The sequence below is a fragment of the Sebastes umbrosus genome, chromosome 16, assembly GCF_015220745.1.
Source record: "Sebastes umbrosus isolate fSebUmb1 chromosome 16, fSebUmb1.pri, whole genome shotgun sequence".
NCBI classification, from domain to species: domain Eukaryota; kingdom Metazoa; phylum Chordata; class Actinopteri; order Perciformes; family Sebastidae; genus Sebastes; species Sebastes umbrosus.
The window spans coordinates 28,966,244-28,982,237 of NC_051284.1; the positions used below are offsets into that span (position 1 = coordinate 28,966,244).

The window sequence follows — 15,994 nt, forward strand, 5'->3', positions numbered from 1 at the left end:
TTTAATTTTTCTGTTGCTCAACAGGAGGACGACGTCTACGTTCCAGAGATGAGGGAGCAAGGAAAAACCAGAAGGCGTGGCGATGCCCGCATTTCATGGCCTAAGTTTCCCTCCTTTGGAAAAGGACGCAAGTCCCGCTTTACGAGGTCTCACAGCTCCTCAGAGGCTGATGAGCAGAGAAAGCTCGAGCTTAGCCCCACCACAAGTGACACAGAGTCACCTATAAAATCTCAGGATGCTCTCAAAGGCAAGAAGAAGCATAAAATGAAGCTTTCTGTTCTGCCAAAAAGAGGTCGCATAAGTTCATCTGAAGAGCAGGACACAGACGCACCAACGACCGCGCCGATGATTTCACCTGAGTGCCTTGAAAGCCCCTCAGGAGAAACACCTCAAGTCTATGTGACAGAGGATCGGAAAGTAGTGGAAGATTATCAAAAACTGACTGAACCTCTAACTGAGCAACACAAGGTGGAACTCATCACGATAGATAGCACTCTGAAAACAGAAGATCTAACCATGGCTCTGGCAGGTCAAAAAAGCCCCTCTGGTAACAAGTCGCCTGACGGGAAGAAAAAGAAGAAAGAAAAGTCTGAATTAAAAATGAGAATTATGGGGAAGGATAAAGCAAACAAGAAAGCGAAATCGTCACCAAAAAGGCTGAAAACACTGGGGGCAAGTATTGAAATAGCAGACCAACCTGAAAATGAAAAATCAGATGCCATCCTAAGTTTTGAGTCACAAACACATAAAGATCAACTTGCACTTGATGCCAACACCCAAATCTCAGCCAAATCACCAATGGAAATGAGTGTACCAAAGGTGGAACTTGGAATATCTGACGTTGCGCTGATACGAAAGTCTCCTCAGAAAGGTGAAGAAAAAGCAAAGAAAGGCAAGGACAGCAAGACAACATTCAAACTGCCTAAAATAGGCTTTACTGACATTGACGACGAGGAAACAATCCCAAATATCAATGTAAATGTTGAAAAAGGCACAGCTAAAATTGAGCTGCTTACAACTGAGGGTGCAGAAGTGAAAGAAGATCCCTACGACAGATTGTCAAAAAGCAGTCTTTCCAGAACAAAACTTCCCAAACGTGAAGACATTGAGATTCCAGGTATGGAGGATATGTCTAGGAGGACCACAGCCAAAGGAATTAAAGAACCGAAAGCGTTTTTTGCAGGACCTTATGACGACATTCAATCTGAAACTGTACAAATGTCAATTGATGTTGACAGTGTGAAAGAGGCAGTTTCAAAATTGCCTGGATTTAAGCTGCCAAAGGTTGACACAAGTGGAGTGCTTATTCCTGAAGAAATCACTGTGATAGACGCAAATGCACAAAGAATATCAGTGAAAACACCCACTAAAACAAAACATGACGCACACTTGAGCAAGTTTGACGTAACTGCCTCTCCAGAAATCTCCAAGACGACAGTCAAACTACCAAAGATCTCACCTGCTGATTTAACCTCAGAGGAACTTTTAATGGTGACCCATGTAAAACAAAGCGACAAAGAGGTTTATAAACGAGAACATATCATAATACCTGGAAAAGAAAGTGCACAAGATGTAGCCCTTCTTCAGACACAAGACGCAGATGGCATCAAATCTGAATATCAATCTGCAGCTACATTCAAATCAAAGAGGGCAAAGATAACAATGCCGTGCTTTGAGATTGGAAAACCAGACATAAAAATCCCGGATGTTGGAATTCACTTGCCAAAAGTTGACAACGTAAAAGGAGAAAGGAAAATATTCCTCCAAGAAGAAGAAATCTCAAAGACTGAACACAAGATTGGAGGAGTCGTATTGGATGTCAAAATACCCGAAATTGACGGCATTGAATACATTGATGATTCAGTCGATGGTTCACCAGGCAAAATGGATGGTGGCTATGGGCTTACAGGTTTTGATGTTAATCTCGATGCTGCGAGCCCAAAGGCTGACATCTCCTTTCCATATATCAGAAGAGATATTGAAGCTGAGGAGCACACATTCAAACTGCCCAAATTTGGAGCACTAACTCCAGATATCAGCGTAAATATGCCTGATGCAAATAAGGATATAATCATTGATGGGGCCGAGATAAAATCACTTGAAAGGGAGGGAAAGGGTGGCAAGTTTAAAATACCAGATCTCGGCATCTCCATGCCAAAGGTGAAAGGACCTACAATTGATGTAAGCCTATCAAAAAAAGACGTAGATGTCACACTACCAGAAGCTAAAGCTGAGGTTGAACTCCCAGACATTCCTGAGGTTACTCTTGGAAATGTAGATGTTTCTATTCCAGAGCAAAAGCTGGACATCAAAAGGCCTGAACTGGAAATCAAACCTTGGCAGGTTGAAGGCGAACTTGATGGACAAGGAAGCAAGTTCAAGAAGCCAAAGTTTGGAATCTCAATGCCAAAAGTAAAAGGACCTGAATTTGATTTAAGCTGGTCAAAGAAAGACGTAGATGTCACACTACCAGGGGCTAAAGCTGAAGTCATACTCCCAGAAGCCCCTGAGATTGATGTGAATCTTGGAACTGTAGATGTTCAAAAACCTGATTTGGAAATCAAATCTCTGAGGGCTGAAGGGGAACTTGATGGACACGGAGGCAAGTTTAAAATGCCAAAGTTGGGAATGTCAATGCCAAAAGTAAAAGGACCTGAATTTCACTTTGGCTTAACAAAGAAAGACGGAGATGTGACACTACCAGAAGCCATAGCTGAGGTCGAACTCCCTGAAGCTCCTAAAATTTCTGTGGATATGAAATCACCAGAGTTTGAGGGAGAAATCGATGGGCAAGGAGGCAAGTTCAAAATGCCAAAGTTGGGAATGTCAATGCCAAAAGTAAAAGGACCTGAATTTCACTTTGGTTTATCAAAGAAAGATGGAGATGTAACATTGCCAGAAGCCAAAGCTGAAGTAAAAGTACCTGAAGTTGAACTAAAAGGACCCTCTGCTGAGGTCGAAATTAAAGCTCCTGAAGTAAAAGTCCGTGCAAAAGGCAAAGAAGGATCGCCACTGAAATTTAAGATGCCGTCATTCAAACTACCAAAATTTGGAGTTGTTACTCCAAACGTTTCTGTAGAAGTACCTGATATGGACAAAGATGTCAAAATCGATGGAGCTGATATAAAGATCCCTGACGAGGGGGCTGCGGTCCACATCGCAGCACCCAGCATTGACATTGAGGGCCCTTCAATCGATGTGAAAACTACAGGAGCTGAACAGGACGGGAAAGGAGGCAAGTTTAAAATGCCACATCTTGGTTTCGCCATGCCAAAAGTGAAAGGACCTAAAATGGATGTAAGCCTATCAAAGAAAGACGTAGATGTAAAATTACCAGAGACAAAAGCTGATGTCAAACTTCCAGAGGTTGATCTTGGAAAAGTAGATGTTTCAATTCCAGAGGCTAAACTGGAGGTTACAAAGCCTGAAATGGAAATGCAGACTGAAGGTGAACTTGATGGACAAGGAGAAAAGTTCAAAATGCCAAAGTTTGGAATCAAAATGCCGGAAATTGACTTTAGCTCATCAAAGAAAGACACAGATATCACATTACCAGGGACCAAAGCAGAGATCAAACTCCCAGAAGGCCCTAAAATCGATGCCAGTCTTGGAAAAGCAGAGGTTTTGATTCCAGAGGCAAAGTTGGAAATTAGAAAACCTGAAGTGGAAATCAAACCTTTGCAGACAGACATTGAACTTGAAGGACACAAAGGCAAGTTCCAAATGCCAAAGTTTGGAGTCTCAATGCCAAAAGTAAAAGGACCTGAATTTGATTTAAGCTGGTCAAAGAAAGATGTAGATGTGACACTACCAGAGGCTAAAGCTGAGGTTGAACTCCCAGACACTCCTAACATTGCTGTTGATATGAAACCACCAGAGTTTGAAGGAGAAATGGATGGGCAAGGAGGCAAGTTCAAAATGCCAAAGTTTGGAATCTCAATGCCAAAAGTAAAAGGACCTGAATTTGATTTAAGCTGGTCAAAGAAAAATGTAGATGTGACACTACCAGAGGTTAAAGCTGAGGTTGAACTCCCAGACACTCCTAACATTGCTGTTGATATGAAACCACCAGAGTTTGAAGGAGAAATCGATGGGCAAGGAGGCAAGTTCAAAATGCCAAAGTTTGGAATCTCAATGCCAAAAGTAAAAGGACCTGAATTTGATTTAAGCTGGTCAAAGAAAGATGTAGATGTGACACTACCAGAGGCTAAAGCTGAGGTTGAACTCCCAGACACTCCTAACATTGCTGTTGATATGAAACCACCAGAGTTTGAAGGAGAAATCGATGGGCAAGGAGGCAAGTTCAAAATGCCAAAGTTTGGAATCTCAATGCCAAAAGTAAAAGGACCTGAATTTGATTTAAGCTGGTCAAAGAAAGATGTAGATGTGACACTACCAGAGGCTAAAGCTGAGGTTGAACTCCCAGACGCTCCTAAAATTGCTGTGGATATGAAACCACCAGAATGTGAAGCAGACATCGATGGGCAAGGAGGCAAGTTCAAAATGCCAAAGTTTGGAATCTCAATGCCAAAAGTAAAAGGACCTGAATTTGATTTAAGCTGGTCAAAGAAAGATGTAGATGTGACACTACCAGAGGCTAAAGCTGAGGTTGAACTCCCAGACGCTCCTAAAATTGCTGTGGATATGAAACCACCAGAATGTGAAGCAGACATCGATGGGCAAGGAGGCAAGTTCAAAATGCCAAAGTTTGGAGTCTCAATGCCAAAAGTGAAAGGACCTGAATTTGATTTAAGCTGGTCAAAGAAAGATGTAGACGTCACACTACCAGAAGCCAAAGCTGAAGTCAATCTCCCCGATGTTGAACTCAAAGAACCTTCTGCTAAAGTAGAAGTTAAAGCTCCGGAGATTGAAGCTCATCTAGGCAGTGTGAAAGGGTCACCATCCAAATTTAAATTACCAACATTCAAATTTCCCAAATTTGGAGCTGCCACTCCAACTGTCAGCGCTGAAGTACCTGATATAGACAAAGAAATCAAAATTGATGGAGGTGACATGCACATATCTGTGCCACACACAGATGTTGATGTACCAGAAATTAAAGCAGAGGTCCATCTGCCAAAGGTTCAAGTCAAAAAGCCTTCAGGTGGCATTGTGATAGAGCAACAGCCAGGTGTTGAGGTAGATGCAAAAGTGAAAAGACCAAGGTTCTCACTGCCCAGATTTTCTTTTTCAAAACCAAGTGTTAAGTCCCCAGAAGTTGATGCCAGTCTTCAGGATGTGAATGTTGCAATTCCAGAGGGAAAGGTGGAAGTGAAAGGAGGGGAAGTGGATGTGAAACTACCAGAGTGTGAAGCAGAAGTTGAAGGAAGCAAGTTTAAATTGCCAAAGTTTGGAATTACAATGCCAAAAGTAAAAGGACCTGATATTGATTTAAGCTGGTCAAAGAAAGATGTAGATGTGACACTACCAGAGGCTAAAGCTGAGGTTGAACTCCCAGACACTCCTAAAATTGCCGTGGATATGAAACCACCAGAGTGCGAAGGAGAAATCGATGGACAAGGAGGCAAGTTCCAAATGCCAAAGTTTGGAATTACAATGCCAAAAGTAAAAGGACCTGATTTTGATTTAAGCTGGTCAAAGAAAGATGTAGATGTGACACTACCAGAGGCTAAAGCTGAGGTTGAACTCCCAGACGCTCCTAAAATTGCTGTGGATATGAAACCACCAGAGTGCGAAGGAGAAATCAATGGGCAAGGAGGCAAGTTCAAAATGCCAAAGTTTGGAATTACAATGCCAAAAGTAAAAGGACCTGAATTTGATTTAAGCTGGTCAAAGAAAGATGTAGATGTGACACTACCAGAGGCTAAAGCTGAGGTTGAACTCCCAGACGCTCCTAAAATTGCTGCGGAAATGAAACCACCAGAATGTGAAGCAGACATCGATGGGCAAGGAGGCAAGTTCAAAATGCCAAAGTTTGGAGTCTCGATGCCAAAAGTGAAAGGACCTGAATTTGATTTAAGCTGGTCAAAGAAAGATGTAGATGTGACACTACCAGAGGCTAAAGCTGAGGTTGAACTCCCAGACGCTCCAAAAATTGCTGTGGAAATGAAACCACCAGAGTTTGAAGGAGAAATCGATGGGCAAAGAGGCAAGTTCAAAATGCCAAAGTTTGGAATCACAATGCCAAAAGTAAAAGGACCTGAATTTGATTTAAGCTGGTCAAAGAAAGATGTAGATGTGACACTACCAGAGGCTAAAGCTGAGGTTGAACTCCCAGACGCTCCTAAAATTGCTGTGGATATGAAACCACCAGAGTGTGAAGGAGAAATCGATGGGCAAGGAGGCAAGTTCAAAATGCCAAAGTTTGGAATCACAATGCCAAAAGTAAAAGGACCTGAATTTGATTTAAGCTGGTCAAAGAAAGATGTAGATGTGACACTACCAGAGGCTAAAGCTGAGGTTGAACTCCCAGACACTCCTAAAATTGCTGTGGATATGAAACCACCAGAGTGTGAAGCAGACATCGATGGGCATGGAGGCAAGTTCAAAATGCCAAAGTTTGGAATCTTAATGCCAAAAGTGAAAGGACCTGAATTTGATTTAAGCTGGTCAAAGAAAGATGTAGATGTGACACTACCAGAGGCTAAAGCTGAGGTTGAACTCCCAGATGCTCCTAAAATTGCTGTGGATATGAAACCACCAGAATGTGAAGCAGACATCGATGGGCAAGGAGGCAAGTTCAAAATGCCAAAGTTTGGAGTCTCAATGCCAAAAGTGAAAGGACCTGAATTTGATTTAAGCTGGTCAAAGAAAGATGTAGACGTCACACTACCAGAAGCCAAGGCTGAAGTCAATCTACCCGATGTTGAACTCAAAGAACCTTCTGCTAAAGTAGAAGTTAAAGCTCCTGAGATTGAAGCTCATCTAGGCAGTGTGAAAGGGTCACCATCCAAATTTAAATTACCAACATTCAAATTTCCCAAATTTGGAGCTGCCACTCCAACTGTCAGCGCTGAAGTACCTGATATAGACAAAGAAATCAAAATTGATGGAGGTGACATGCACATATCTGTGCCACACACAGATGTTGATGTACCAGAAGTTAAAGCAGAGGTCCATCTGCCAGATGTTCATGTCAAAAAGCCTTCAGGCAGCATTGTGATAGAGCAACAGCCAGGCGTTGAGATAGATGCAAAAGTGAAAAGGCCAAGGTTCTCACTGCCCAGATTTTCTTTTTCAAAACCAAGTGTTAAGTCCCCAGAAGTTGATGCCAGTCTTCAGGATGTGAATGTTACAATTCCAGAGGGAAAGTTGGAAGTGAAAGGAGGGGAAGTGGATGTGAAACTACCAGAGTGTGAAGCAGAAGTTGAAGGAAGCAAGTTTAAATTGCCAAAGTTTGGAATCACAATGCCAAAGGTAACAGGGCCTGAAATTGATTTAAGTGTATCAAAGAAAGATGTCACATTACCAGAAGCTCAAGCTGAAATCCAACTGCCCAATGTTGAACTCAAAGAACCTAAAGTGGAAATTAAAGCTCCTGAGATTAAGGTTGCGACAAAGGATACAGAAGGATCACCGTCAAAATTTAAGATGCCAACATTCAAATTACCAAAATTTGGAATTGCCACTGTGGAAGTGCCCGATATGGACAAAGACATCAAAATCGATGGAGCTGACATTAACATGCCTGAAGAGGTTCTTACAGTTGAAATGGCAGCACCCAGCGTTGACATTGAAGGCCCATCAATAGATATTAAAACTACCGGAACTGAACATGAAAGGAAAGGTAGCAAGTTTAAACTACCGAGTCTCGGCTTTTCTGGGCCTCAAGTCAAACAGCCTGACATTGATTTAAGCGTATCAAAGAACGATGGAGATGTGACTCTACCAGAAGCCAAAGTTGATGTCAAGCTCCCTGACGTTGGACTGAAAGAACCTTCTGCTGAAGTTGACATTAAAGCTCCTAAGATCAAGGTTGCAGCAAAGGATAAAGATGGATCACCATCCAAATTTAAGATGCCAACATTCAAATTACCAAAATTTGGAATTGCCACTGTGGAAGTGCCCGATATGGACAAAGACATCAAAATCGATGGAGCTGACATTAACATGCCTGAAGAGGTTCTTACAGTTGAAATGGCAGCACCCAGCGTTGACATTGAAGGCCCATCAATAGATATTAAAACTACCGGAACTGAACATGAAAGGAAAGGTAGCAAGTTTAAACTACCGAGTCTCGGCTTTTCTGGGCCTCAAGTCAAACAGCCTGACATTGATTTAAGCGTATCAAAGAACGATGGAGATGTGACTCTACCAGAAGCCAAAGTTGATGTCAAGCTCCCTGACGTTGGACTGAAAGAACCTTCTGCTGAAGTTGACATTAAAGCTCCTAAGATCAAGGTTGCAGCAAAGGATAAAGATGGATCACCATCCAAATTTAAGATGCCAACATTCAAATTACCAAAATTTGGAATTGCCACTGTGGAAGTGCCCGATATGGACAAAGACATCAAAATCGATGGAGCTGACATTAACATTCCTGAAGAGGTTCTTACAGTTGAAATGGCAGCACCCAGCGTTGACATTGAAGGCCCATCAATAGATATTAAAACTACCGGAACTGAACATGAAAGGAAAGGTAGCAAGTTTAAACTACCAAGTCTCGGCTTTTCTGGGCCTCAAGTCAAACAGCCTGACATTGATTTAAGCGTATCAAAGAAAGATGGAGATGTGACTCTACCAGAAGCCAAAGTTGATGTCAAACTCCCTGACGTTGGACTGAAAGAACCTTCTGCTGAAGTTGACATTAAAGCTCCTAAGATCAAGGTTGCAACAAAGGATAAAGATGGATCACCATCCAAATTTAAGATGCCAACATTCAAATTACCAAAATTTGGAATTATTACTCCAAGTGCCACTGTAGAAATGCCTGATATGGACAAAGACGTCAAAATCGATGGAGCTGACATTAAAATTCCTGAAGAGGTTCTTACAGTTGAAATTGCAGCACCCAGTGCTGACATTGAAGGCCCATCAATAGATATTAAAACTACAGGAACTGAACATGAAGGAAGCAAGTTCAAACTGCCAAGTTTCGGTTTTTCTGGGCCTCAAATCAAGCGGCCTGACATTGATTTCAGCTTATCAAAGAAAGATGTAGATGTGACTGTACCAGCAGTCAAAGCTGAAGTCAAACTCCCTGACGTTGAAGTAAAAGAACCTTCTGCCAAAGTAGAAATCAAAGCTCCTGGAATTGATGTTAAGACAAGTAATGTTGAAGGATCACCATCAAAATTGAAAATGCCAACATTCAAATTACCCAAATTTGGAGCCAGTGTGGAAGTACCTGATGTGGACAAAGACATTAAAGTCGACGGAGCAGATTTAAAATTACCAGAAGCAAAAGTTGAAGTCAAACTTCCTGATGTAGACATCGAAGAGCCAATGATAGAGGGTGATGCCAAGTTGAGAAAGACAAGCTGGACAATGCCAAAATTTTCATTTTCAAAGACAAGCGTTAAGGCCCCCGAGGCTGATGTCAACCTTGATGTCCCAAAAGTTGACGTTACACTACCAGAGGCTAAAGCAGACGTAAATCTTCCGGATATCGATATCAAAGAATCCTCAGGTATTTCAATAGAGGGGGCACCTGCTACAGACCTTGATGCTAAATTGAAAAAGCCAAGGTTTTCACTACCCAGATTTTCATTTTCAAAGCAAGGTTCAAAAGAGTCCAAAGTTGATGTCAGTCTCCCAGATGTTGATGTTTCACTTCCAGAAGGAAATGTGGAAGTTAAACAACCTGAAGTGGAGTTCAAGCCACCAGAAGTTGATGTAGAATTAGAGGGGCAGGAAAGCAAGTTTAAATTGCCAAAGTTTGGCATCTCAATGCCAAAAGTTAAAGGGCCTGAAATCGATTTGAGCTTATCAAAGAAAGATGTAGATGTCACACTCCCAGAAGCCAAAGCTGAAGTTCATCTTCCGGATGTCAAAATAAAACCACCATCTGCTACAGTGGAAATTAAAGCTCCCCAGATTGAAGTTCAAACAGGTAATGTTGAAGGATCACCGTCAAAATATAAGATGCCAACATTCACATTACCCAAATTTGGAGCTGCCACTCCAAAGGTCAGTGTGGAAGTACCTGATGTGGACAAAGACATTAAAATTGACGGAGCTAAAGTGAATGTCACAGCACCCAGCATTGACACTGAAGGCCTATCTGTAGATGTGAAAGCAAAAGGAAGTGAACTTGAAGGATCAGGAAGCAAGTTTAAACTACCAAAGTTTGGCATCTCAATGCCAAAAGTCAAAGGACCTGAAATTGATTTAAGTGTATCAAAGAAAGATGTCACACTACCAGAAGCTCAAGCTGAAATCCAACTGCCCAATATTGAAGTCAAAGAACCTAAAGTGGAAATTAAAGCTCCTGAGATCAAGGTTGCGACAAAGGATACAGAAGGATCACCGTCAAAATATAAGATGCCAACATTCACATTACCCAAATTTGGAGCTGCCACTCCAAAGGTCAGTGTGGAAGTACCTGATGTGGACAAAGACATTAAAATTGACGGAGCTAAAGTGAATGTCACAGCACCCAGCATTGACACTGAAGGCCTATCTGTAGATGTGAAAGCTAAAGGAAGTGAACTTGAAGGATCAGGAAGCAAGTTTAAACTACCAAAGTTTGGCATCTCAATGCCAAAAGTCAAAGGACCTGAAATTGATTTAAGTGTATCAAAGAAAGATGTCACATTACCAGAAGCTCAAGCTGAAATCCAACTGCCCAATATTGAAGTCAAAGAACCTAAAGTGGAAATTAAAGCTCCTGAGATCAAGGTTGCGATTAAGGATAAAGAAGGATCACCGTCAAAATATAAGATGCCAACATTCAAATTACCCAAATTTGGAATGGGTACTCCAAGTGCCACTGTGGAAGTGCCCGATATGGACAAAGACATCAAAATCGATGGAGCAGACATTCAATTTCCTGAAGAGGTTCTTGCAGTTCACATGGCAGCACCCAGCGTTGACATTGAAGGCCCATCGATAGATATTAAAACTACAGGAACTGAACATGAAGAAAAAGGAAGCAAGTTTAAACTACCAAGTCTCAGTTTTTCTGGTCCTCAAGTCAAACAGCCTGACATTGATTTAAGCTTATCAAAGAAAGATGTAGATGTGACTCTACCAGAAGCCGAAGTAAAACTGCCCGATGTTGAAGTCAAAGAAACTGAAGGTGCCATTTCAGTACCAGATGCACCAACAGTTGAGGTTGACACCAAGATGAAACGACCCGGCTGGACATTTCCAAAATTTTCATTTTCAAGGACAGGCGGTAAAGCCCCTGATGTTGATGTCAACATTGAAGCACCCAAAGTTGATGTCACATCACCAGAGGTCATAGTAGAAGTCCAAGGACCTTCAGGGGCGATTTCAATGGAAGAGCCACCTGCTGCAGAACTTGACGAAAACTTGAAAAAATCTAAATTTTCACTACCCAGATTTTCTTTTTCAAAGTCAAGTGTTAAAGAACCTGAAGAGCTTCCACGTGTTGATGTTTCTCTTCCAGAGGGAGAAGTGATAGTCACGCAACCTGAAGTGAAAATTAAAGCTCCTGAGCTTGAAGCTGAACATGACGGGCAAGGAAGCAAGTTTAAATTGCCAAAGTTCGGCATTGCACTACCAAAAGCAAAAGGACCTGAAGAAGATTTAAGTGCATCACAGAAAGATGCAGGTATCACACTGCCAGAAGTTAAAGCAGAGGTCAAACTCCCTGAAATCAAAGTCAAAGGATCTTCAGCTAGTGTGGAAATTAAAGCTTCTGAGACTGAAGGATCACAATCGAAATTTAAAATGCCAACACTGAAAATGCCGAAATTTGGAGCTGCTACCTATGATGTCACCGTAGAAGCACCTGATGCAGAAAAAATTTCTGAAACTGATGGAGCTAAACTTAAGGAGGATGTTACTGTCAGCATAAAAGGTCCAAGTATTGATATTAAAACAGATGTGTCAAAAGCAGCAGATGCTGAAACACCAAAGACTGAGATTGACGGCGCGGGTCTTATCTCTCCAAGTAAATTCAAACTACCATCATTTGGTGACATCCTGAAGAGTATTGATGTTGAATTTGATGTTCCAAAAACAGAACAAAATCTTGAAACCTCAAAGGAAGTTCATGAAACCAATGAACCCAGTGGAAAGCAGGTAGAGGAAAAGGAAACAAAGCAAGATACTATCAAAAGTCCTGAGAGGACAGGTTGGTTTAGATTCCCTAAGTTTGGAATGTCCTCCCCATCAGAACCTGCAAAGAGCGCTGAAAAAGACGAGAGTAAAGATGAAAAGAGCCCAGTGTGGGAAACGGCGGAGGAGGAATTAAGCCCCACCTGCTCTGTCCAGTCATCAGACGCCTTTGCTGATATTAGCTCTGCCATGACAAGTGAGCATGTTGGCCTGTCCTCATCTTCTCCAACCAAGGTAACTGTCAAATACTCTGATCCTAATGTCGCTACAGGGCTTGGAGAGATGCACGGTAACATAGTTACCTCCACCACGAGGACTGAGCTGATCTCGGTTGAGCCCAACTTGCCTGAGAAAATCACCATACTGTCATCTTCATCGGAGGACACGCTCAGACTGGAATCAGGAAAAATACACGTCATTACGTCAAATATACAAGCGACCCCAGAAGCAGAGCATGCCAGGCTACTAAGCGCTGTCCACATCCAATCAGCCGGAGGCCTTCCCCTCGAGTCAGGGGCTAACGAAGCTGCATCGTGGACTGTCGAGGACTCACAAGGCGGAAAGAAAACAGTCTTCGAGAGGCATTCGGTTAGGCAAACATCAAGCGAAAGAAGTGAAAGCAAAGAAACAATCGTTATAACTAAACAAATCACACGTAGGTTTGACTCTTCTGAGCCCATCTCAGGTGAGACGGCTTCATCCATTCAACGACTGAAAGACTCTGTGCACTCTGAGAAAATGAGGTTCTTTGATGGCGTCGACGAGTGAAATAACTTGATGTAAATGATGTCTAAAGATACAATCCCTCATTATCCAGCCTCAGTGGGCGTTGGGTTACTGAATGTCACAGTGACAGAGAGGTGAGATAGAAAAACAGGTTCTGGATTGTTAGCAAGTTTAACGTACCAATCACTGGAGAGAATCAGTCCGGTGTTCGATCTCTGGTAGCATGTTGTTGACCTGTAAAGAGATGGATTGTTGTAATTCACTGACTGATTAAGTTGTTAATAAGCTGAGTGCCCTTACTGCAAATTATGACAGAACTTTACCAAATATCCTTGCTTATTATGGTACAGAACTAAAGTAAGCCATGTATTTTGCTTATCAAAACTTATAATATATTTGTCGTTTCATAGTTTTTAATGTACAACACTGATCTTGTGCTCTTATTTATCGGATGATAATCACCAGTGCATTTGATTTAAAAAATGGTTTATCAGAATAAGACGATCGATGTTACTGACATTCCAAAATATGTTTACAATGATTTCACTGTAAAGTTGACATTAAAGAACTACAATACAATAGGGCAGTATATATATGACAGAAAATATGTACATGTATCACCGAGATATTCTTGTTGCCGTAGCTGAAATGTAAAGAAATAATAACAACGCAGAGCTGAAATGAAACGCTTATGCTCAAACACAGCAAGTGTACTGCTGCAACTATATTTTTTATTAATATTTTGCTTAGAACCTAATTTGCTACAGTAAAAATATATATCAACAACAGTATGTTCTCTTTCAATATCACTGTACAAAGTGGGAATATTAAACTGGCTGTGTAAATAGCTTTTAATGATCTCTGGGGTTTTATTTGATTACTGCTCCTCTGATGCATCGTGTTTGAAAAAGTTATAAAAACAATAAATAAATAAATATTATTATAAGTAAACCTGTGGTTGATGCTGATGATGACTGTTATGTTGCTCCAGTTCCTGCTTTTTCCTGTTTATTCTGTTTTGATTCCATTTGATTTACTGAAATAGGTCAAATTCCAGTAAAGTATATTTACTCAAGTACTGTACAAAAGTACAAATTTGAGGAACAAATGTTGTATTTTTTTACACCACTACATGTATTTGATAAGTTTAATTACTAGTCACTTAGCAGATTTATACTATTAATACAGAATACTGATAAATTATGATATATTATTATAGATTAAACCACCCAGCAGTATATAAATAATATAAATTAGCTCCACCTTTAGCAACTGTAATATTAAAGTGATGTACACATGAATGCATCAATAATTATAATCCAATAATATAATATATATGATTTTGAAATGAACCATTCTGCATAATGAGTACTTTTACTTTTGGTACTTTAAGTATATTTTGATGCTCATACTTTTGTACTTTTACTTGAGTAACTTTCTGAATGCAGGACATGAGTATTTCTGCACTGTGGTATTGCTAATTTTACTTAAGTATATTTTTTAATGCAGGACTTTTACTTTTAACAGAGTATTTTTACATTGCTGTATTGCTACATTTACTTAAGTAAAATATTTGAGTATTTCTTCCACCACTTACTGTGCTTAAATACAATTTTTAGGTACTAGTATTCTACTTTATTTGAGTTTTTCCATTTTCTACCACTTTATACTTCTGCTCCACTACAGTTCAGAGGAAAATATTGCACTTTTTACTCCACTACATTTATTTTATAACTTTAGTTATGATTTACAGATTCAGATTAATAATACTAAATATAATAAACAAATAAATGATGATGTTATTACATCAATAAGACTTTACTGATCCTCAGGAGAAATTCACAAGTTACCCAGCAGAATATAAAGTGATATAAAATATATATAAAGATTTTAAATTTAGACCCACACTCACCAACTGCAATATTAAAATATAATAATCATAATTAAATAATATATGTTATTCTGAAATGGGCCATTCTGCAAAATGAGTACTTTTACTTTTGGTATTTAAAGTGTATTTTGATGTTAATACTCTCTTGTACCTGTACTTATAATATATATATATGTACTTATACCAGAGTACTATTACACTATGGTATTGCTACTTTTACTCAAATACAAAATGCTGAAAGGCTTATTATTATTCTGTTTTACCAGAAAAAGGCAAAAAAAAAATCAAGTATTTGTTAAAAATATGGATGATTTAAAAGCAACGTTACATTACTCAAGTTAGGTTATTATGTCATGAATTCAACACACTGTCATACGAAATATCAATACATATATTTACACACTAGAGGGAGACAGATCACAAGTATATATTTACTATAACTGTGTTCTTGGGATAAAATAAATGCTAGCTTGACTGAAGTTAGCTACAAGCAGAAGCATATTTCATTGTTTGCTGTTTGATAATTAGCATTACAAAACCTTTAACTAACTTAACTTAAGTGTCAAAGCATAAAACAGGCTTATAGAAATAGAAAACATCTTCGTGTGTCTTTAAGTTCAAGTTTTAGAGTAGAAAATATGACAATTTTACCTGATAAATTCAGCTAACTGTTAACAACATTAGCTAATTCTAAAATCATCAACAGCTGCTCCCTGAGTCACTTTCAATTAAGTGATGCCTTAAAGTGCTCCTCGTAATTTTTATTACTGCACTACATTTATTTGATAACTTTAGATTTTAGTTACTTTCCAGATTCAGATAAATAATACAAAATATAATAAACTAATAAATGATGATGTTATGTGTGTGTGTATATATATGTTTTTAATTTATTTATACAATTTTAAATGTAATATTAATGTACAGGTCAGAGGAAAATATTGCACTTTTTACTCCACTACATTTACAATATTTTATAGATTTAATTACTAGTTATTTGCAGATTTATATTATTAATACAAATCAACTGATAATTTATTATGTATTATTACAGATTAAGCTACTCAGCAGTATGTAAATAATAAAAATGAGCTCCATGTTTACCAGCTAAAATATTAATGTGATGTACACATGAATTCATTAAATAATTATAATCCAATAATATAATAT

General features: G+C 39.5%; 1 protein-coding gene and 1 long non-coding RNA gene across 2 annotated transcripts in view; one reads left to right on the top strand and one right to left on the bottom strand.

Moving 5' to 3' along the window:
* The window catches only part of LOC119474794, a 44,651-nt gene extending 31,477 nt beyond the window's left edge, over positions 1-13,174 (bottom strand). Inside the window, exon 1 of the long non-coding RNA XR_005203653.1 lies at positions 13,114-13,174. This is a non-coding gene — a long non-coding RNA (uncharacterized LOC119474794). The remainder of the gene's footprint in view (positions 1-13,113) is intronic.
* Positions 1-13,791, top strand: part of LOC119474754 (neuroblast differentiation-associated protein AHNAK) — a 32,189-nt gene extending 18,398 nt beyond the window's left edge. The window contains exon 7 of the mRNA XM_037746961.1: positions 25-13,791. Coding sequence (XP_037602889.1) covers positions 25-12,975 — 12,951 coding nt within the window. The 3' untranslated portion in view covers positions 12,976-13,791. The remainder of the gene's footprint in view (positions 1-24) is intronic.
* The last annotated feature ends 2,203 nt before the right edge of the window (positions 13,792-15,994 follow it).